Genomic DNA, 24,555 nt, shown 5'->3' on the forward strand with positions numbered 1-24,555 from the left:
TTCCAGACTGCAGCGCCTTTAACCGCACGGCCACTTCGGCCGGCTTGCAGACTTCGATGCTATATCGCTACAGAGCGCTATATTGTTTCCTAGCTAAATTTAGTAACGAAAGAAAGAAAATATCTGAAAGAATGAAGAAATATTGGACAGACAGAAGAGCAAAACACCTTTCATATAAGAATAGACTCCAATAATTATATTACCTAAATACCATATTATGTTATTGTTGAGCCAAATTGTATCCCTGTGTAACAACTTGTTTACATCTTTGTATTTTTCACTAGAGTGTTCCAATGAAGGCCATAAAATAAATAATAGTAATGGACAGAAACAAGCCATACCGACCAAAGGCCATCCGACTATGTATTCCCAGCCATCCGGACACGGTCAATGAACGATTCGAATATCCAAATCGTTGCACGCTGCAATGCAGCGTTCCTCGTCCGTTAACTCACTTCTCGCGAATAGTTGATTCCCATAGGATTTTGGACGATATTAATGCATCTACCCTCAAACAAACGTCAAGGAACCGTTGCGCTGTTACAGAAATGTATCTATTTGAGTGATGTCAGTTTTGTCGGACCTGTCCGAGATGAACAGACACCACTCGAATATACCATACCTTTCTATAAGAGTGGGACGTGTCCTTGACACGTCGGATATGTCCTACAAAACAGGCGATCCCTCACGATATGCGTTAATTCCGGACTCGAGTCCCGGTCCGGCGCATATTTTCAACTTTCGCCATCGCATTATCACAATGCCCTGTGCGGCTGGAAGTCGCGAATTAACACCCATCCCCTCCTTTCTTTCCCTATTCTATATCTCATATAAATGTGCGCATCAGCAGCGTCATCACGAGTGGTGTCTGTTCTGTCGGACGTCACTCAAATACACTGAAGCGCCAAAGAAACTGGTATAGGTATACGTATTCAAATACAGAGACATGTAAACAGTCAGACTACGGCGCCGCGTCAGCAACGCCTATGTAGGACAACAAGCGTCTAGCGCAGTTGTTAGATCGGTTACTGCTGCTAAAATGGCAGGTTATTAAGATTTAAGTGGGTTTGAACGTGGTGTTACAGTCGGCGCACGAGAGATGAGGCACAGCGTCTCCGAGGCACCGATGAAGTGAGTATTTTCTCGTACTACCATTTCACGAGTGTACTGTGAATATCAGGAACCCAATAAAACATCAAATTCCCAACATCGCTGCCCTCAGAAAAAGATCCTGCCAGAATGGGACCAAAGACAAATGAAGAGAATCGATCAACGTGAGAGAAGTGCAACCCTTCCGCAAATTGCTGCAGATTTCAATGCTGGGATATCAACAAGTGTCAGCGTGCGAACCTTTCAACGAAACATCATCGATATGGGCTTTCAGAGCCGAAGGACCGTTGGTGTACCCTTGATGGCTGCACAACACAATGCTTTACACCTCGCCTGGGCCCGTCAACACCGACATTGGACTGTTGGTGACTGGAAACAAGTTGCCTGGACGGACGTGTCTCGTTTCAAATGGTATCGAGCGGATGGACGAGTACGGGTATGGAGACAACCTCATGGATCCATAGACCCTGCATGTCAGCAGGGACTCTTCAAGCTGGTGGAGGCCCTGTAATGATGTGGGGCGTGTGCAGTTGGAGTGATATGGGCAATTCCAGCAGGACACTGCGACACCCCACACGTGCTGAATTGCTACAAAGTGGCTCCAGGAACACTCTTCTGAGTTTAAACGCTTTCGCTGGTCACCGAACTCCCCAGACATGAACATTATTGAGCATATCTGGGATGCCTTGCAACGTGCTGTTCAGAAGAGGTCTCTACCCTCTCGTACTCTTACGGATATGTGGTTAGCACTGCAGCATTCACGGTGCCAGTTCCCTCCAGCACTACTTCAGACATTAGTCGAGTCCATGCCACGTCGTGTTGCGGCACTTCTGCGTGCTCGCGGGGGCCATACACGATTTAGGCAGGTGTACCACTGTCTTCGGCTTTTCAGTGTGTACACAGATCATAATAGTTCCGAATGACATCCTGAGACAAATTGTCCCAAGCATGCTGCGCATTTCGTTGCAATGCGGCAGTTTTTTTGTTGTCCCTGTAGAACTGATAAGTATCCAATTGATCATGCCCCATTCATGTTCAGTTGGTGAGTTGATCTAGCGATCTTGCTGGCCAGTGGAGTTTTTGTGCATCATGAAGAGCACGTTCGTCGCAGCAGACGTGTATAGACGTGCATTACTATCATGAAAAAGCCCATGCTCTTCCTGTCGAATAACTGGCAGTAGCATGGGGCTAATAGCGTGTCCAATGTGGTGGGTACTGGTTACTTTACCCAGCAAAAATATCAAACGTAACTGCGAGTTATAACTGATGGCCCACCACACCATGAAGCCTGGGATGGGACCTGTGTGTTGTCGTGGGCAGAGGCGCTCTGGAATGGGCAGCTCACTAGGTTTACATCATACATGTGTACGTCCATCACTCATCTACGGGTAAAACCTACTCTCATCACTGAAGACAACAGAGCCGATTTCTCTCTCCGGTCAACTCTTTTGTGACACCAGAGTAGTCATGCCTGGCGGTATTGTGGTGTCACTGTTATCCTGGCCAGAGGCACATTTGATCTCAATCCCGAAACACGAAGATGGCTACGAATGGTCCCTGATTACACATCAGGTGTAACATGTGCCCCGATTTCGTCACTGGATTATGTTTGGTCGGGCACTGCTGCTTGCACAACGCATCGGTGTTGATGTGTGTCTCTACTATGTGGACCTCCAGTAGCTGGTATACAAGTGTGGGAATGTTCCACAGACCACTGCTGAAAGCAGGCGTACACCACCGATGCACTGCGCCAAACAAGTGCAGCAATACATCGATACGTCCATCCAGCTTCCCGCAGGCCCACAATGAGACACTGTTCAAATGTCTGAAACTGATCAGTTGGAGTACATACTCGTCGTCGGGGCATGGTTGCATCCTAGAATGAATGTTGCTAACACTGTTTACCTCTAAACTCAGCGCAATTACTGCCTGCAAAGTCAAAACAGAGTGTGCACAGATTGGTCTCCTGAGTGCTATCTGATCGCCGATGACTGTGACAAATAAATCGCTAACACTTCAGTACGCACATGTTATACCCTAGTGCCATTAAACACGATCCTTGATTCTGATGCATTTTTTCCGGCAGTGTAGGTGTCCGGATACTTTTGATCAGATAGTGTATACAGCTTTTCCGACCAGGGACTTAATCACCCTCCAACTGGCCTCAGCAATGAATCAAGTCCCTCGGCACTCTGTGTCTTCTCGGCACGTTAGATGCGGCCTACCTGGTCGTTGATTTTATTCATCCTTAGTATTGTAATAGAATGTTGCTGAGATATCCGCTACCGATGAGGAGCTGTACATGTGCTTCCAGGTAGGACTGTTAATATTTTTAAAAACATCGGTATTTCGAGATATCGGTATTTAAAAGAATAACATTATCGGCATTGAGATATCAAATAAAGATACCGATATATCGACGGAAAAATATCGACCAACCGATCTATAAACATATCGGATTCGCATTGTAAATACACTGCCTGTTTTAGAGCTTTATATTTAAGTATTGATTCATTGTTAGATATTCTGTACATCAACAAGCTATCAGACTGCCAATCTCCCTTAAAGCAAGAATTCAAAGGAAAACGCTTGGTAATTGCATGCAAGTGTCCGCAGCTCGTGGTCGTGCGGTAGCGTTCTCGCTTCCCACGCCCGGGTTCGCGGGTTCCCGGGTTCGATTCCCGGCGGGGTCAGGGATTTTCTCCGCCTCGTGATGACTGGTTGTTGTGTGATGTCCTTAAGTTAGTTGGGTTTAAGTAGTTCTAAGTTCTAGGGGACTGATGACCATACATGTTAAGTCCCATAGTGCTCAGAGCCATTTGAACCATTTTTTTGCATGCAAGTAGCACAATAAAAGGTGCCCGATGGGTCCGTTGTTCGGTTTCGTCACATACCGAATTTGTCCGGAACACTTCATGTCGACTTCTCAGTTTTTTCGTTTCTGCCAACGCCAGCGAACTAGCAGCTGTAGTGTCAAAATTACGTGATGAAGCTAGACGTTGCAGTTTCTGTTGGTAGCTCCAAGCGACGATTACGTCAGCATTTCCCCTCAGACGTCTCCGCGTTTTTTTAAAGCAGCTGGTGTGCTATTTCTTCACATCGGAAATCTTATTGTTCCATTCACACCGCAGCCCCCCCCCCCCCCCCCCCGCCACTCCCAGTCCAATCAGACTACTTGTTTAGTGCCACGTATACTTGCTTCACATAGTGAAAGAGGACTGGACGTCACGAACGCTCTAAAAATAATAAGGTTCCTTCAGACAGTGAAAGTAAAATTATGTTCTACTACAATTTCAAAAGAACAACTTCAAATATTTACCGAAATTTTTGAAAAAAAATAAAGTATAAAATAAAAAATCGGCACTCGATATTGCCGTTTTGATATCGATATATATACGGAAGAAGTATTATCGATATACAACGTGAAAAAAAATCGCGCACTCGAACTTCGCAGCGCGATTCCTCACATACTGGCAGTACAAAAGTTTCTCTCACAAAATTTCGTCCTGCGCATATTTCGGGCAATAAATGGACGTTAAGGATAGGCAGTCCGGCGGCACTGTAATCACAAGTTTGGTAACTACCTCTGTCAGAAGAAAAACAGTGCTGTGCAGTTTGTGCACTGGATAGTGTTTTTGGTTGGCATGCAGGAGGTCGAGGGTTCGATACTAAGTCGAGGCGTGTTTGTCTTTGTTTGCTAAAAGTAGTCTGCATGGTACGCTATCTAGCGTCTTAATCGTCATACAGCGATTACAGTGGGCCTTCTACAAAACATTTGGAGTTACATATTACGAACACAGAAATGGAAATACAATCGTTTTTATTGGTCGGCTTTTAAAGAAGTCTTTAGCACGTCGTGGACGCAAACTGTTTCGCACCACTGCTTCTACTAGATTCCAAACCCGTTTTCTGTGTACCCTCCCTCCAGTGGTCCCATCGAAATTATTTGCTAAGTAAGTCGCTAGGCCTACTGGTGAGGAAGGCCGTAACGGATTGTAATGGACCCGAACGTGACAAGAATAATTGTCGGTATTAATCGAGGGGACCACTGGGGAAGGATTACACACAAAACAAGTTTGGAATCTAGTAGACGCAGTTGTGCGAAACAATTCGCGTCCACCACATGCAAAAGATTTCTTTAAAAGCTGACCAAAGAAAACGATTGTATTTCCATTTCCGTGTTCGTAATACGTAACTGTAGATGTTTTGTAGAAGACCCACAGTAATCGCTACACCGTACCTCACAGACTACCTTTAGCAGAAAAAAAATTCCACATCCCAGAATCGAACCGTCGTCCTCCTACACGTTAACTGAAAACGCTATCCACTGCACCAATTGCATAGCACCACTGCTATCGATTATCGATATTTTATCACAGACCTAGTTGCAGGTAGTGTTTGGTGTGTGACATGCGAACGTGTCGCAGGCTCGCAGAACGTGCACTGGCTCGGCTCGGAGGCGCTGATGCGCTACCGCAAGCTGAACAAGGGCAGCGGCGATGACAACGACGTGCAGGAGGTGCGCAAGATGCGCGGGGGCGTGCTGCTGCACATGGAGGACGCCATCGCAGACGTGCTCGACGACAACGACTTCGTCATCGTCGGTACGTCAACCTGCGCCGCGCTCTCACACGCACGCGCCCACTTTACCGGCAATGTCCACACACCACTTGTTCTCTTTCAGTGATGAGGTCGGACCTGCGGAGCGCATCCATCATTCCAGACAACCTGAAGCACATACTGGAGCCCGTGTATCCTTCAAATTCTCACTATATTATATCGTCGTAAATGATATCCGACATCTCTCGCCAATGTATGTTTTTACCCTGTCCGTTTAATTTTTTCATCTAAATCCACACGATTACTCTGCAATTCGTATTTAAGTGCCTAGCAGAGGGTTCATCGAACCACGTTCGAGCTACTTCTCTACCGTACAACTCTCGAACAGCGTGCGTGAAAAACGAACACCTTCCCGTGCGACCTATAATTTCTCCTATTTTATCTCGATCATCATTTCTACCCATGTAGGAGGGCGCCAATAAAACATTTTCACACTCTGAGGAGAAAGTTGGTGATTGAAATTTCATCACAAGGTCCTGACCCAGCGGAAAACGCTGTTGTTCTAATGACTGCCACTCCAATTCGTGTATCGTATCGGTGGAACTTTCTCCCCTATTTCAAGATAATACAAAACGAGCTGCCCTTCTCTGAACTTTCCCCGATATACTCTGTCAGTCCTATCTGATGCGGATCTCACACCGCACAGCAATACGCCAGAACAGGGCGGACAAGAGTTGTGTAAGCAGTCTATTTAGTAGACCTGTTACATTTTCTAAGTGTTTGCCAATAAATAGCAGTCTTTCATTTGCATTCCCCACAACATTATCTATGTGATCGTTCCAGTTTAAGTTATTCGCAATTGTAATCCCCAAGTATTTAGTAGAGTTTACAGCCTTTAGATTTGTGTGATTTATCGTGTAACCGAAATTTAGCAGATTCCTTTTAGTATCACACTTTTCGTTATTTAGAGTCAATTGCCACTTTTTGGACCGTACAGATATCTTGTTTAAATCAATTTGCATTTCGTCTTTACAAGACGGCAAATAACAGCATCATCTGCAAACAGTCTAAAAGGGCTGCTCGGATTGTCCCTAAACCGTTTATGTAGATCTGGAAAAACAGAGGGCCCATAACAGTTCCTTGCGGAATGCCAGATATTACTTGTGTTTTACTCGACGACTATCCGTCAGTTACTACGAACTGTGACATTTCTGACTGGAAATCAAGAATCCAATAAAAAAATGAGACGATACTCCGTAGGCACGCAATTTGATTAGAAGTCGCTTGCGACGAACGATGTCAAAATCCTTCTGGAAATCTAAACATGTGGAATAAATTTGACGTCCCCTGTCGATAGCGCTCATTACTTCGTGAGAATAAAGAGCTAGTTCGGTTTCACAAGAAGGATATTTTCTCAATCCGTGTCAGCTGTTTGTTAATAAATCGTTTTCTTCGAGGTAATTGATAATTCTCGAGCGCAGTTTATGATCCAAAATCGTACTACAAATCGACGTTAGCGATATGGGTCTGTAACTCAACTTTTCAGTTCATGGGTATTGCTGTGACTTTTGAGCTGCTTCGCTACATCGAGGATATCTGATTCCTAAATTACTCATGTTAGCAGTTGATCTTGATTCGAATTCTGTAATATTTACTTCGTTTTCTTTTGTGAAGGAATTTAGGAAAACCGTGTTTAGTAACTCTGCTTTAGTGACACTGTCATCAATAACATCACCACTGTTATCGTGCAGTGAAGATATTGATTGCGTCTTGCCGTTTTAACGTTTATTTCATTCCCCCTGTGAGGGGCGGCTGATAGTTGCCATACGACTATTGTACAACCTTACAAAGTAACCACACAGGGCAAAAACGTTGCCGCCTCGGGGAAACATCACACTAATACTACACAACACCGTCTCTGGACTTGATAAACGGCCTCAAAGGTAGTCTACAAATTTCTTTATTAATAATTAGATCATATAGAACTACTAAATTCCGAGAATGTTGATTTCTGCGTTTCATCCTCTGTTTCACATTATCCCAGATACGCTGATCAGCCAAAACATTATGACCTCCTTTTTAACATCGTGTTGTTCCACTTTTCAGTCACAGTACAACAGAGATTCTGCTTGTCATGGATTCTACAGGTCCGTGCCAGGATTCCAGAAGTATGAGGCACCAGTTGTCTAGGCACAGGCCAAGCAATTCCCGAAAATTACGGGATACTGGTTTACGGGCACGTAGCTGGCGCCCGATATGTGTCCCAGTAGGCACAGATCAGGCACATTTTCTGGCCAACACATCAATGTGAGTACACTATAAGGCCCCTAAAACCACCGTAGCGCGATTCTGACCCTGCAATCCTGCCCGAAGATGTCATAGTCGTATGGGGAGACTTCAAGCACGAAGTGACGCAGGGGATCCGCAATAATGTTCATGTAGTTCACTGCATTCAAGTTGCCTTCGATTACCACCACAGATCCAGTGGAAGACCAACTCAATGTACCCTGTAGCATTATTCTGCCCTCACCGGCCTGCATGTTTTGTACAGCCTGGATGACAGCGTGTAAAGACCCAAACATCGGTCTGTTATAGCAAGAAATGCGATTCATTAGACAAGAGACACGTTTCTATTGATCCGCGGTGAAAACTCAAGATTTTGTGCCCACTGCAATCATAACTGGCGATATTGGGTCAACACAAGAACAAGTGGTCGTTGGAGCTCCATTTCAACAATGGCCTTTGAAAGGCGTGCTCCGAAACATTTGTGCCTGCACCAGCACTGTACCCTGTCGTCAGATCTGCCACAGATCGCTGCCTATCCTTGATTACTCAGTGGGGGATCCTTCGACGTCTACGTTTTGTGCTGAGACGTGGTCGTCCAATACCATACGGCCTACTCGTTATTTCACCATCCTCCAACCATTTTCCGTAGGTGCTCACGACAGTAGTTCGTCAACAGGTGACCAGATTCGCCGCTTCAGAGATTCTCGTTTCCAGCTGCATGGCTTTAACAATGTGCTCTCTGTCAAAACCGCTTATATCAGATTTCCACCCCTATCTTCGCTGTAATTACTGCCCATTCGTATCTCTTCCGCTTTCATTCCTTCCTTACTGCGTCATGTACCCGCAACGCCAACAGGAGGCATCCAACCTCGAGAAGGGCAGGGGTCATAATGGTTTGGATCATCAGTGAATTTACTGTGGGATTAAGACAGAGTGATTACTAGGCGTGCCAGTGTAGGTGCGATATGATGGCAGCGTATCTGCCAACGCAGGAACGAATGCGTGCAGCCAGGAACGAATGGGTGCAGCCGTGCAAACACGACTTTTGTCAACTTGGAAGACAGGAGGTCCACAGCACAGTCTTCGTGAAGGTGTGGCAGGAAGGACAATACTTGCCCAACGACAATGTCGAAATAAACATCCTGGCTCACTCGAGGTAAACTGAATGACTGGCCTCAAATCGTGATACGAAAAACTGCCTCAAAGCATCAGCTCGGGCCTGAAGCACAATCTTCAAACGCAGCGAACTGAACGCCTTATTGGGTCATCGGTGCGTTCGACGCCTTGCATCATTTGAGAGAAGCCAAATGAGCGATTCGTCGTACCACACTACATGTCTACATTCAGCAGTTTTCCAAATGTTGACTGGCACGCGAAGGTGTGTATTCCTGTGTGTTGTCGGTTGTGAGTGATGGCGTTTTGCTAAGTACCCAATTAAAAATATGCATTGAATACAGTTCCCTTCGTAATGGCCCCTCGGAATCTGCCTGAGATGGACTCGCGTTCACTGACGGCAGCAAAGCCTGTCGAGTTTGAAACAGATTATTATTACAAGACTGAAACTCTCTGTTAGGACCTTTCTAGAGCCACTGTTTTTATTCAGTGGCATATTGTTACGAGTTGCGCACCATTCCTTGCATACACATTGGACAATCTGTGCTGATACACCAACACATCGGACAACTTTAATCGTGGCGTGGTTATGGACACGCTCAAACAAGAGAGCTCCTTCCTGAAATTCTGCCCCATCTCCACGTCGACCCATCTTACTGCACTGTTTTTAAACAACCGACTGGCTCACACACCTCACTTCATTGATGTGGCTTACGTCAGCGGTGGAGGATCACATGACCGCCTACTACCAGTTCCGCTTGATATACGGCGCTCCAAAGCGACCAGTGAACTCCTTTCTTTGAAAAGGGTTGACTATTATAAGGGGAGATCAAATTGTTTTCGTTTCAGTGCGTTGCTACTGCGTAATATATGCATCGTAGCGTGAGTTCAATGCGGGAATATAAGCACCGACATGTAAGCAAGTATTAGTGTGGCGTTCGTGTCTTTCCGACGTGCGTGCCGTAAATGCGGTAGGTGAATTACTGTGACGTAATTATCGAATGAGTCCAAACAGGTTGACAAACTGTTATTCTTTTCTCGGTTGCTGAATGACAAATACCGGTAGACATCTGTCGGAGAGTGAAGAATGTGTATGGGGCAGCATGTGTGCGAGAATCACCGTTGTGAAATTGTGCGCCAAGGGGTGCTGCTACCTCACGATAACGCACATCCCCATATCGCAAATGTCGTAACGCAGAAGATCCGCCCAACTCGAACACCCACCATATAGCCCTGATCTCTCCCCATGCGATTTTCACCGCTTTGGTCCCTTAAAAATGCCTCGAAGGACAGACGACTCCTGCCGGACGAGGATGTGCAGCAGGCAGTTATGGACTTCTTCACGCAGCAGGACACGGTGTTTTACCAAATCGATATCTTCAACCTAGTGTGTCAGTGTGGTGATTGCCTCAATGCTCACAACGATTTTGCCTGATTGACATACCGATGCTGTACTGTACAGCCTTCGGAAGGATACTTTTTGATAACCCCTTATATTTCGTCCGGTGACGTTGTATACAAAACGGAACGACAACGGAATGAATTAAAGCAGATAGCGACACGAGAATAATGAAATTATTTTTTCAAAAAACTGTGATTATTATATGATAACAGTTTTTGGTGTAACGACGCTGATATGGAGGTTGCTTGTCGGTGATATGACAGTAGAGATTTTGTTGTTATTCCTGTTGATGGTGGTAACGATGCTACTGCGGGTGATGCTGTACTGCACGAGGCTTCATTGACCGTGGATTACCGGTTCCCTTCGGTTGTTTCTGGACGAAACGGGGACGGAAAATAACATCTGGCTGCTGATATGTGGAGAGAAAGAGATGGGTGTTGTAGGAAATGTGTGTGTACGAGTATTTGTATGAAAGTGGTCATTGGATCAAGTTTGGAGTGAGTGTGGACGACGATGCTTATTATTGTGCTTAACTAAAATGTCCAATAGCAAATTGGTGAAGTAGAGTATCATGTACAGTGAATGCAAAATGTACTTGTTATACAAATGCCTTACTTTTATATTAAGATAGAAGGTGAAGTGGTCAAATGATGTTTATTTCATGTAGACTGTGAAAAGTATGTTTGTCAAGGAGGACAGAGTTGGAGAAGTGAATAGGTGATGGACAGAGGGAATAATTTGGTTGGAGAGAAGTATCAACTACGGTATAGTATAAGGGGCATTCAGAAAGTTCCGTTCAAAGGCCGTACAGTTCAGAATCGGTATGCTAATCGGGCAAAATCGCCCTGAGCGTTGAGGCAATCATCCCAGCGCCGCACCAGGTTGAAAATACCCGTTTGGTAAGACACCGTGAAGTCCTGGCTGAAGAAGTCCGTAAATGCCTGCTGCACATCCTCGTTCGACCCTTCGAGGCTTTTCTTGAGGGATCTAAGGCGTGATAATCTCATGGGGAGAGATCAGGACCTCGAGTGTCTCTCACTTGAGTTGACACAACTTCAGCATTACGAAACTTGCTATATTGGTATGTGCGTTATCATGAAGCACCAGCACCCGCAGTCGCGGTTTTCCCGGGCACTTCGCCTTATCGTGCTTATATACCTGCATAGGAGTCGCGCTAGGTTGTATATACAATGCAGCAACTGCTTTAAACGGAAACTTTTTGATCACCCCTTATATATTATGGTTTTCTTGGGGTATTTGTTTCTGTAGGCGTTTACATATTGTTATGTGGTATGAAGTATAGTCCTTAATGGGTACCCATACGTATCCTTGCTGTATGTGCAGGTTTTTTCAACCCTTGTGATTTAGCATTCCTTCTCTCAGGAGGGTAATAACTGAGAGCGTAGAAAGTTCTACCAGTATTTAACTGTATACCTCACCTGTTTGCAGGAAAAGCTCCATCTGCTATCCTGCAGAAAAAGATAATACAATGGTGACCGGATTTCCAGGCACACATTCTACTTGGTATGCGTATATTAAGCCTTGTAGCTTGGGCTCGCAGTCATATGACACAAGCTTAAGCGGTCGAAGCTCAAGAGTACCTTGTAAGTCATCTCCGTGCACTTCAGACCACAGACACATGTATCTAACGGATCTGATAATATTCTGTCGCTAGTTGCGTTCTGAAAAACCAGAGATTCGTGATGTTGTCTCCATAGTCGTATACATCCATCCCCTCGATACAATTTGAAACGAGACTCGTCCGACCAGGCAACATGTTTCCAGTTATTAACAGTCCAATGTCGGTGTTGACAGGCCCAGGCGAGGCGTAAAGCTTTGTGTTGTGCAGTCATCGAGGGTACTCGAGTGGGCCTTCGGCCCCGAAAGCCCATATCGATGATGTTTCGTTGAACGGTTCGCACGCTGATACTTGTTGATGGCCCATCATTGAAATCTGAGTAATTTGCGGAAGGGTTGCACTTCTTTCACGTTGAACGATTCACTTCATTCGTCGTTGGTCCCATTCTTGCAGGAGCTTTTTCCGGCCGCAGCGATGTCGGAGATTTGATGTTTTACAGGATTCGTGATATTCACGGCACACTCGTGAAATGGTCGCACGGGAAAATTCCCACTTCATCGCTACCTCGAAAATTCTGTGTCCCATCCTCGTGCACCAACTATAACACCACGTCCAAACACACTCAAATCTTGATAATCTGCCTTTGTAGCAGCAATAACCGATGTAGCAACTGTGCCAGAGGCTAGTTGTCTTATATAGGTGTCGCCGACCGCAACGCCGTATTCTACCTGTTTACATACCTCTTTATTTGAATACGAATGCCTATACCAGTTTCTTTTGGCGCTTCAGTGTAGAAAGCATAGGGACAAACGGTTCAAGAGCAAAATCACAGCAGTATGTTGAAAATGTAACTTTCATAAAATTCGATCACACAATGTATCATCAACTTCTCCTTCTTAAATTAAGAAAATTATACATTCTCTCAAAAATAAAAGCTCGTCTGGTTATGATGGTGTTTTCAATAGAGTATTAAAAATTTGTTCCCATGTAAGAAGCCCAGTCTTATCTGAAATACGTAATGCATCACTAACCAAAGGCTGAAATATGTCATTGTTAAACCCCTCTTTAAGAAAAGCGATAAGAGAGATGTCAATAACTACCGACTTGTTTCACAACTGACATCATTCGCCAAATTTTTTGAGAGTATGATGTATTCTAGGATAGCATCTCACTATAGCAACAATAGTATCTTTAGAAAATCACAGTTTGGGTTTCACAAGTGTTGCTCTATTGATAATGCCATTTACATGTTCACTGACCAGATTTTACAGGCATTAAATAGGAAAATAGCGCCGTTTGGTATTTTGTGCTACCTTTCTAAGGGATCTGACCGTGGTAATCACAGTATTCTCTTAGATAAATTAATGTGTTATGGGATTGATGATATATCCAACCAACAGATAGCGTCATATCTAACCAAAAGAATGCAGAGAATTCTACCAAGTAATTCAAGCAATATAGTCCAGAGACCTAATTCTGACTGGGGGGAAATCATGTATGGGGTTCCCCAAGGTCCAATCATAGGTCCACTACTGTTCCTTGTACAAGGGCAATCCCAAAAGTAAAGTTTCCTATTTTTTTATAAGTACATAGACATGTTTAGTTCTACAATGGTTTGCATCATTTTACAGCTTTAACATTTAACTATTTTTCGACATAATCACCATTTCTGTCGATGCACACATCGCTCGGCAAACTGTTGCTCTCCTGCAACAGTTTCAGTGGTACAGAATCACCCACGCACCCTATAGTCCTGGTTCCCTAGGTTAAAAGAACATTTGTCCTGAAAGCAATTCAGCTCCGGCGACGAGGTGAAAGAAGAGGTTCATAACTTTCTGAACAGCATGGCGGCGGGCTGGTGTGACATGGGCACACAAAAACTGCCACAGCATCTACAAAAATGCAAAGACAGAAATGGTGATTATGTTGAAAAATAGCTAAATGTTCAAGCTCTAGACTGATGTAAACCATTGTAGAAATAAACAGGTCTATGTTCTTATAAAAAAATAGGAGACCTTACTTTTGGGATTACCCTCGTATATTTAAACGGTCTTCCGCCCAGTATACAACAAACAGAACTAGTCCATTTTACAGATCATATATAGTATTGTGATCAGTCCGAGCATATGTACAGAAACAGAAGAAATGATAAATAAACTTCTTAGAGATATCATTGCTGGTTTTCTGCAAATGGTCTCACTCTACATTCTAAAAAGGCACAACATATTCATTTCTGCACATGTAGAGGTACTACACCAATGATAGGGGTAACACATGGTGATGAAATAATAAATTTTGTGCAAACTTCAAAATTCTTCAGAGTCCATATTGATGAGAATTTAAACTGGGGAAAAAACACAGTTTGGAACTACTAAGACAACTTAGTTCATCCACATTTGCGCTCAGAATCATTGCAAATCTTGGAGAGAGACAAATCAATATGTTGACATACTTTACATATATCCATTCAGCAATGTCATATGCAATAATGTTCTGGAGTAACTGATCTTTAAGAAAGTAAGTCTTCATTGCATGAATACATGCTGTAAGAATAATATGTGGTACTCACCCACGATCATCTTGTAGACATCTATTTAAGGAACTGGGTATTCTGATTATTGTTCACAGTACTTTCTTACCTCATGAAGTTTGTTGTAAATAATCTACTACTGTTCAAAAGAAACAGTGAGGTAATAATTACAATACCTGAAGGAAAAATGACATCAATTACTCCACATTAAGGGTGTCTTTAGCACAAAAAGGGTTGTACAATGCTGCAACAAAAAGTTTTGATCACTTACCCACTGATCTAAAATGTCTGACAAACAGCAAAGTGCAATTTTAATACAAACTGCTCTGTAGAATAATTTCTATTACTGTAATGTATAAAATGTAGTGGGTAGGAATTATTAATTCACATCTGCATATCTTCTTATTTTTATAAAATAAATAAATCAATAAAGTGTAGAAATGTTCAGTATGTAATTGTATGCTCCTAATAATTTCTAATGTGGATGTAAAATGACCCATTACACATCATTTCGATAGTAGTGGGACAAAGTATGTGCCACCCCACTTTCAATTGTTGTCAAATTTATTCAAAATGGTGGCGATGATGTCATCCAAGATGGCAGTATGTAGACTTGGCAACAGCACATGACCTCATCCAAGATGGCGGCTTTTGGCAGGAAAATAGGTCAATTGGGCTAAGTCCACTAATATAACCCTCCAGAAAAACAGCGGCAAATTTGAATTTCAGCAGGAAAGTAGGTCAATTTGGCTACCTCCACTAACAGAACCCCCCCCCCCCCGAAAAACTGGCGGGAACTTTGAATTTTGGCGGGAAAATAGCTCAATTGGGCTATGTCCACTAACCTAAGCCTCCAGAAGAAATTGGCGCCAAATTCCAATTCCAACAAGATAATGCATGCAAAACTTTACTTTTCTATATTATTATTCATTATCATTTACTATAATTCATTATAATTTATTGTCATTTATTATTATTTATTATTGTTACTTATGATTGTTATTTATTATTATTATCCTACCTCCATGAGAAAATTAACGCCAAATTCAAATTCCAGCACGATTATGGCTGCAAAACCGTACTTCTTTTTATTATTATTATTCACTATCATTCATCATTTATTATTATTTATTATTAATATTGGCCTAGTTCCACTAGAACATTGCGCCAAATTCAAATTCCAACATGACAAAGTCTCGTAAACTGTACTTCTATTTATTGATTCAAAATGGTTCAAATTGCTCTGAGCACTATGGGACTTGAGGTCATCAGTCCCCTAGAACTTGGAACTACTTAGACCTAACTAATCTAAGGACATCACACACATCAATGCTCGAGGCAGGATTCGAACCTGCGACCGTAGCGGTTGTGAGGTTAAAGACTGCAGCACCTCGAACCGCTCGGCCACACCTGCCGGCACTTCTATTTATTATGACCATTTATTATTTATTCAAGATGTCCCATTTTGGTGAGAAAAAAGCCATTTTTGTTACATCCCTAACAAAAAATCTGTAACAAGTTCAAATTCCAACACTATAGTGTATCAAACGTACGAAATAGCCTACATCCTACGAACTTTCACGCTCATTTATCCTTTCACTGCTAAGCTATGAAAATCGCATCAAATAATAAAGTGCACTTACAGTAACCTAATTCACTTCCTCTGATGTTGTGTGGGAAAAAAGGGCTTATGTCCTTATTACAAGCAGTACGATCATCACTTGTACTCCAACAAAATCAGTACACATCTTCGAGATCCCAGTGCAGTCGCCAAGCGTCCACGCTACAACTGAATTAGTTGAAATCGTCGCCGCACCTGGCCCTGTGTCCCAGGCGCCACGGTCGCCGAGCGAGCAGCCGCATAGCCCAGGTAAGGGAGCGGCCACCTCGCCCTTCATCATGGCCAGTCCAGCTCTCTCGTCAACATGTTTTTGTGGACAGGGGAGTCTGTCCCCACCGACCAGTTGGCGCCAAAGCTGTTCGCTGGACACGTTCAAACCTGTCGCTGCCGACCGTTCACCGTCCACCACGTACTTTGTGTGACCGAGAACGCCGTGCTACACTTTTGATCCCAAAGTTTGCTCGATAGTGGAATCCGCCATGACTGTATAACAGCACGTTTGGTCACCACGAGAACACTCACTAAGTTAATTGACTCTCTATTGCGCGCACGTTCTAACCGGACACTCACCGCGCCGCCGCCCCGCTCACGCCCGACCGCTTACGTCACACACCCAAAAGGGCCCCATCCATACACGCGACGGACATAGTCTTCCGTAAATATGCTAACTCTCACATTGCTCATCTAACTTATCAATTACCGAAGTACCTAATTCCATTTCAATTTTAATCATATTAAATAATTCAATTTACAATTTCATGTACGTATGCAAAGGTGTTTAACTACCTACTTTCAACTACCTTTCGAGGACCAACCCGCCACCTCTTTGTAGGAAACGTCGCCGAGTTTGAATTCTGCCTGTCACTTGCGCTTTCGCTACAAACCTATGAAAACTGTGCGTAAAGAAAGGGCATTTATACTAACCTCATCCACCCGACTGCCACTTCCTCCTAGGGTCAGGCGCCAAGTGTGAAATCTGCCAGTAAACAAAGATCACTTGCGTCTTCGCTACCAATGTAAGAAAATTGCTGAAAACAAAGTCTACCACCACCACCACTTCCTAGTGGGCGGTTGGTAAAACGACTCAGCCCGCACTAGGCTGATGGAAGGAGGAAGGAGTGTACTTTATTTATTTTGGAGCAATTTATTTAGTGATGGAGTATATGTATCACAGAACACACGCTCACACATGCCCCCACAGCATACAGATCTGCAAACTACTCCTACATAACTCATGTATAACGCTCTACACACACGCTTGCTAATTGAAAACCGTCAAAAAAGTCACTGCACAGCCTACAGACATGTGAAGCACGCTTAAATAATCTCAAAACATTCACGCCCATAGAACTGAACAACTCCTAATTCCTCTAAATAATAGTAAATCGTCCAAAAAGTCACTGCACAACCTACAGACATGTGAAGCACACCTATTTCTCTAAATAATAACCCATCAAAAATACCCTGCTCCCTAATCGTCAACTTTTCAAACTCATACACCTGTCTTTATTTAAACAACTAGAGATAGACACCACCACCACCCTCTGTATTCGCCACTCAGTCCACGGTCCAGCTGACTTAGTACACAGGTTTTGATATGTAAGGCTGACCTAAGGCAGGTTCTGAACTCCAGTAGTGCACTATACTTGGCAACGCACCCACACCCACCAAGATATTCATTCCAATCCAAGCCTGTAACTCCTCTACAGATAAATTTGTCCAGTTATTTGTTGGCTCACTCACAGCCTGATCAGATTGCCGTTTTTGCGCAAAAACCGCTCAGACTGCGCTGTGCTGCTCGGGGAGGTAAGGAAGGACTGCACTCTATTTATTTCGGGCCGTTTTATTTAGTCATGGAGTATATTTGTCACAAAACACCCTCACTGATCTGACTGTGGTCATCTGACACAGGCCACAAACACGTAAACAACTCCTAATTTCACCACACAATAGCAAATTACTCTTAAGTAATGCAGTACACAATATCCGCAGACGAGGTCTTCACTCTTAAACTCTCCAAATAACGCACAGCACAGTGCACAGACATGCTCGCAAAATAGTGCGACAGACGCGCCCAAACACCCTCACTCAATACCCTGCCCTCCAGGTGCCAAACCGACCAAAAGTCTCTGCCCTGCCCACCCCAAACATGACCTAATCACAGTCGCATTCACGCCTAACACCGGAGAAATTGATATCACCTATGCGCCTTAGATTACGCTCCAAGGCAGGCAGCTCGTGCGTGCGGTCGACGGGAGGGGGGGGGGGTTCCATAGCCACCATCCAAGTTCAGCTTCCGAGCTCTCATGACAGCCGAGCAGAAAGGACGCTCCCCTCTGACACATGTGAAACCTGCTTTGTTCTTCGCATGTATACCGCCAGCGTCTCAGGTCTGGACCTGCCTTTACGTCTATTGTCAGAATAGCCCATAGCTCGTTTAGACGCACAATTAACGTCGCCGCGAAAACACTTACTACTCGCCTGTAACCGAGATGGTGACGGAAAACCAATCACTCTGATCTGCGCTGCAGGGGCGTTTAATGATAAACGGCACTCTATTTATTTTTTCAAACAATTTATTTTACCATACAGTATATCTATCACACTACCACAAAGCACCCACCCAAATGTGTCCTGGGCCATGTTGCACAGCTTACAGACACTCTCCCAACTCATAATTTCAGTACACACAATAACAAACTGCTACTAAATAATTCTTCACACTGATGTGTAGATACACTCAGTACTCGCAAACTTTCTAAATAACTCACAGCAGAGTCTGCAGATCCGTTAGCAAAATTACTCAGCAGACGTGTGCAAGTACCCCTCACCGCACCTTGTCCACAGGATCGTGAAGTCACGCATCCTTCTGATTACAGACCTCGCACAGCCCCTGCTCGGCCTCCGCAAGCGTGAGCTGGCGCGGTCCACGCGCTCGTCAGCTGTCAAAGCACACACATACGTCCGTCCAGGACCGCGATCCGTCACAACCCCGATCTGCGACCACCGAACGCGGATGAAAGTCAACTTTATATCAACGTAGTATAATTCCAAAGCGCAGCCTCCATACACTAGACACATCATAGCAGCAGCACATGTCTTTACCTCCTATGACACACTGTGCATTGCTCCTGACACGACATTACAGGGCCCTTTAACTAAACATAACTACACATCCCTGCTCTCGCCTCGACGCGTGACCAGCCATCTAAAACCTTTATTATTCTTACTTTACAACTTTTTTTTTTAAAATAGGACATAATTTACTCCTCCCACCGCTTCTAACATCAGACCCGCCCCACTATCAACATACGCAAACGTCCTCAACCCTATTTGACGCTCGTATATCACCCCTCACACCATCAATCAGTTTACCATTCTCATCCCCTCTTTTCGAATTACAAACGCAGCCTCTATCTAAACACCGGCCGGCCGCGGTGGTCTAGCGGTTCTAGGCGCGCAGTCCGGAACCGCGCGACCGCTACGGTCGCAGGTTCGAATCCTGCCTCGGGCATGGATGTGTGTGATGTACTTAGGTTAGTTAGGTTTAAGTGGTTCTAAGTTCTAGGGGACTGATGACCACAGTAGTTAAGTCCCATAGTGCTCAGAGCCATTTGAACCATTTATCTAAACACCAATCAACTCATCTTTCTCGCTCTTTCAGCAGTAAAATTAATTTTGCACACACCCAGAAATACCAAACGCAATTAAAGAGTCAAACTTTTAAACACACCGTCAAGCAGATACCACACTCACACCAATATTCAAAGCCTGGTCCATATTTACCACCTCCAACTTGAATTAAATATTATTACCATTGCCCCAACATTCTGCCAGCGTTGGTTTTAGACCTATTTTTCCGCTCTTAACTCTTGTCACTAGTGATCCAATATCACTATCTATTGACTGCATAAATTTCCACATAAACGAAAAATCTAGCCCAGTTATCTATGTCATCAAGCTGCACCCTCTCACGATAGCATACAAACTCATCTTCTCTAGTCATTATACAACTTTTATCAGCGACACGCCTCAGTCGCTATCCCCGATAATGAATACCCGACCAGCGTGCGTAAGGCCTGTGAAGACGTCGCCGACGCGGGTTTGTGTACTGTAATCATCGTCACATTTCATTGAACAACAAGGAAAGACGCGAATTCGCTCGTCCTCGATGTTCTAATGTCTCACTCCTTCCATCCTGCATTACACATCATCCATTCAACATACACATTCATTCGCGCCGCCGTTTAAAGACTCCTATATCGGAACACATAGCATCATTCAACAACTATCACTTGCTCTTATCTAATAACTCATCCATCAGGTCTGGGGGCAAGGTCACCCCTTTCTTTCTTTCTTTCTTTCAGCAGGAGAGAGCTATTTTTTTGCAGTGGTAGCTAAATTGCGCCATCAACTTAACATCACCAATCGCGAAACTTATCTTCAAATACGTGAACACTCTTACTCAATTACACAGCGTTCCTGCTGAGGACATGACCTTCAATATTACAGTTCTTAATCCAATAACCACCAAAACAAGTACTAAATGCTCAAACTAATCCCATTGCACCTCACAAAGCGAGCGTCCGAGCGCCGGTGGTGGCATGTCAAAGCCACATATCTGTCCATTTAACAGCCGTCCACTCAGCCCCAGGACCAGCATGCTGAAGTGGGCTCTCTCTATACCTGCTCTCCAGCTATTGTCTAACGACATACAGTACGCAAATGGATTTCTGAATAGCGCAGATCTATCTCCCCCCTCCCCCCCTGCATCACCATCTGGACATGGAAACAGTGGCTCCCCCAGCCAGCGAACCTGACGTCATTCACCCTTCGCTGACAATTTCCACTCACAAATCTTAAACACTCGCATGTATAAAACCATATTCACTCCTGCCAAAACTCACTTAACAATAAAAAAGCATTCTCCCTTTCTAAGCATAGATGAGTATGCATTTAGAACAAATAGACAAATATAATTCCAAGCAGAAGTCATACATATGATTAAAAAAAAAAATGACCTCAATGTATGTTGTCCGACATTTATTTACATTTCCTAATGATACAGTCGTAGAAGAGTCAAGTTATCCACTCGCTCATTCCTTCAACACACGCTTTCTCAGAATTTGTTCTACTTATATGCCACCCGCACTGTTATAATAATTTTGTACAAGCATTTACGCCCCCACATACAACCCAGCTCGATAGAACATAATAATTCCTTTTTCTACAGGTGGGCATTATCGGTGAACCATTAAACGTACTAAATTACTCATACATGTAGTCAAATAAGCAAACACTTTTACCGACATACACACCCCTCTCACTGAGAATAGGGTATTTAATATAATATACATAAACACATACCAATGATAACAATATTCAGGTCCAGACCTGAGACGCTGGCGGTATGCATGCGAAGAACAAAGCAGCTTTCACATGTGTCAGAGGAGAGCGTCTTTTCAGCTCGGCTGTCATGAGAGCGCGGAAGCTGAACTTGGGTGGAGGCTATGGAACCCCCCCCCCCCCCCTCCCGTCGACCACACGCACGAGCTGCCTGCCTTGGAGCGTAATCTAAGGCGCATAGGTGATATCAATTTCTCCGGTGTTAGGCGTGAATGCGACTGTGATTAGGTCATGTTTGGGGTGGGCAGGGCAGAGACGTTTGGTCGGTTTGGCACCTGGGGGGCAGGGTATTGAGTGAGGGTGTTTGGGCGCGTCTGTCGCACTATTTTGCGAGCATGTCTGTGCACTGTGCTGTGCGTTATTTGGAGAGTTTAAGAGTGAAGACCTCGTCTGCGGATATTGTGTACTGCATTACTTAAGAGTAATTTGCTATTGTGTGGTGAAATTAGGAGTTGTTTACGTGTTTGTGGCCTGTGTCAGATGACCACAGTCAGATCAGTGAGGGTGTTTTGTGACAAATATACTCCATGACTAAATAAAACGGCCCGAAATAAATAGAGTGCAGTCCTTCCTTACCTCCCCGAGCAGCACAGCACAGTCTGAGCGGTTTTTGCGCAAAAACGGCAATCTGATCAGGCTGTGAGTGAGCCAACAAATAACTGGACAAATTTATCTGTAGAGGAGTTACAGGCTTGGATTGGAATGAATATCTTGGTGGGTGTGGGTGCGTTGCCAAGTATAGTGCACTACTGGAGTTCAGAACCTGCCTTAGGTCAGCCTTACATATCAAAACCTGTGTACTAAGTCAGCTGGACCGTGGACTGAGTGGCGAATACAGAGGGTGGTGGTGGTGTCTATCTCTAGTTGTTTAAATAAAGACAGGTGTATGAGTTTGAAAAGTTGACGATTAGGGAGCAGGGTATTTTTGATGGGTTATTATTTAGAGAAATAGGTGTGCTTCACATGTCTGTAGGTTGTGCAGTGACTTTTTGGACGATTTACTATTATTTAGAGGAATTAGGAGTTGTTCAGTTCTATGGGCGTGAATGTTTTGAGATTATTTAAGCGTGCTTCACATGTCTGTAGGCTGTGCAGTGACTTTTTTGACGGTTTTCAATTAGCAAGCGTGTGTGTAGAGCGTTATACATGAGTTATGTAGGAGTAGTTTGCAGATCTGTATGCTGTGGGGGCATGTGTGAGCGTGTGTTCTGTGATACATATACTCCATCACTAAATAAATTGCTCCAAAATAAATAAAGTACACTCCTTCCTCCTTCCATCAGCCTAGTGCGGGCTGAGTCGTTTTACCAACCGCCCACTAGGAAGTGGTGGTGGTGGTAGACTTTGTTTTCAGCAATTTTCTTACATTGGTAGCGAAGACGCAAGTGATCTTTGTTTACTGGCAGATTTCACACTTGGCGCCTGACCCTAGGAGGAAGTGGCAGTCGGGTGGATGAGGTTAGTATAAGTGCCCTTTCTTTACGCACAGTTTTCATAGGTTTGTAGCGAAAGCGCAAGTGACAGGCTGAATTCAAACTCGGCGACGTTTCCTACAAAGAGGTGGCGGGTTGGTCCTCGAAAAGTAGTTGAAAGTAGGTAGTTAAACACCTTTGCATATGTACATGAAATTGTAAATTGAATTATTTAACATGATTAAAATTGAAATGGAATTAGGTACTTAGGTAATTGATAAGTTAGATAAGCAATGTGGGAGTTAGCATATTTACGGAAGACTATGTCCGTCGCATGTATGGAGGGGGCGATTGTGGGTGTGTGACGTAAGCGGTCGGACGTGAACGGGGCGGCGGCGCGGCGAGTGTCCGGTTAGAACGTGCGCGCAATAGAGAGTCAATTAACTTAGTGAGTGTTCTCGTGGTGACCAAACGTGCTGTTATACAGTCATGGCGGATTCCACTATCGAGCAAACTTTGGCACCAAAAGTGTAGCACGGCGTTCTCCGTCACACAAAGTACGTGGTGGACGGTGAACGGTCGGCAGCGACAGGTTTGAACGTGTCCAGCGAACAGCTTTGGCGCCAACTGGTCGGTGGGGACAGACTCCCCTGTCCACAAAAACATGTTGACGAGAGAGCTGGACTGGCCATGATGAAGGGCGAGGTGGCCGCTCCCTTACCTGGGCTATGCGGCTGCTCGCTCGGCGACCGTGGCGCCTGGGACACAGGGCCAGGTGCGGCGACGATTTCAACTAATTCAGTTGTAGCGTGGACGCTTGGCGACTGCACTGGGATCTCGAAGATGTGTACTGATTTTGTTGGAGTACAAGTGATGACCGTACTGCTTATAATAAGGACATAAGCCCTTTTTTCCCACACAACATCAGAGGAAGTGAATTAGGTTACTGTAAGTGCACTTTATTATTTGATGCGATTTTCATAGCTTAGCAGTGAAAGGATAAATGAGCGCAAAAGTTCGTAGGATGTAGGCTATTTCGTACGTTTGATACACTATTGTGTTGGAATTTGAACTTGTTACAGATTTTTTGTTATAGATGTAACGCAGCCGGCCAGAGTGGCCGAGCGGTTCTAGGCTCCACTGTCTGGAACCGCTCGACTGCTACGGTTGCAGGTTCGAATCCTGCCTCGGGCATGGATCTGTGTGATGTCCTTAGGTTAGTTAGGTTTAAGTAGTTCTAAGTTCTAGGGGACTGATGACCACAGCAGTTAAGTCCCATAGTGCTCAGAGCCATTTGAACCATTTTTGATGTAACGCAAATGGGTTTTTTCCCACTGAAATGGGACATCTTGAATAAATAATAAATGATAATAATAAATAGAAGTACAGTTTTCGAGACATTATCGTGTTGGAATCTGAATTTGGCGCAATTCTCTAGTGGAGGTAGGGCAATATTAATAGTAAATAATAATAAATGACGAATGATAAAGAATAATAATAATAAAGGGAAGTGCAGTTTTTCAGCCATTATTGTGC

At 44.2% G+C, this 24,555-nt stretch overlaps 1 protein-coding gene across 1 annotated transcript in view; it reads left to right on the forward strand.

Annotated features, from left to right (window-relative positions):
* Window positions 1-24,555, forward strand: part of LOC124722003 (histidine ammonia-lyase-like) — a 233,334-nt gene that overhangs the window by 48,903 nt on the left and 159,876 nt on the right. Inside the window, exons 2-3 of the mRNA XM_047247177.1 lie at window positions 5,538-5,714; window positions 5,795-5,861. Coding sequence (XP_047103133.1) covers window positions 5,538-5,714; window positions 5,795-5,861 — 244 coding nt within the window. The remainder of the gene's footprint in view (window positions 1-5,537; window positions 5,715-5,794; window positions 5,862-24,555) is intronic.

The sequence above is a fragment of the Schistocerca piceifrons genome, chromosome X (assembly GCF_021461385.2).
Source record: "Schistocerca piceifrons isolate TAMUIC-IGC-003096 chromosome X, iqSchPice1.1, whole genome shotgun sequence".
Classification (NCBI taxonomy): domain Eukaryota; kingdom Metazoa; phylum Arthropoda; class Insecta; order Orthoptera; family Acrididae; genus Schistocerca; species Schistocerca piceifrons.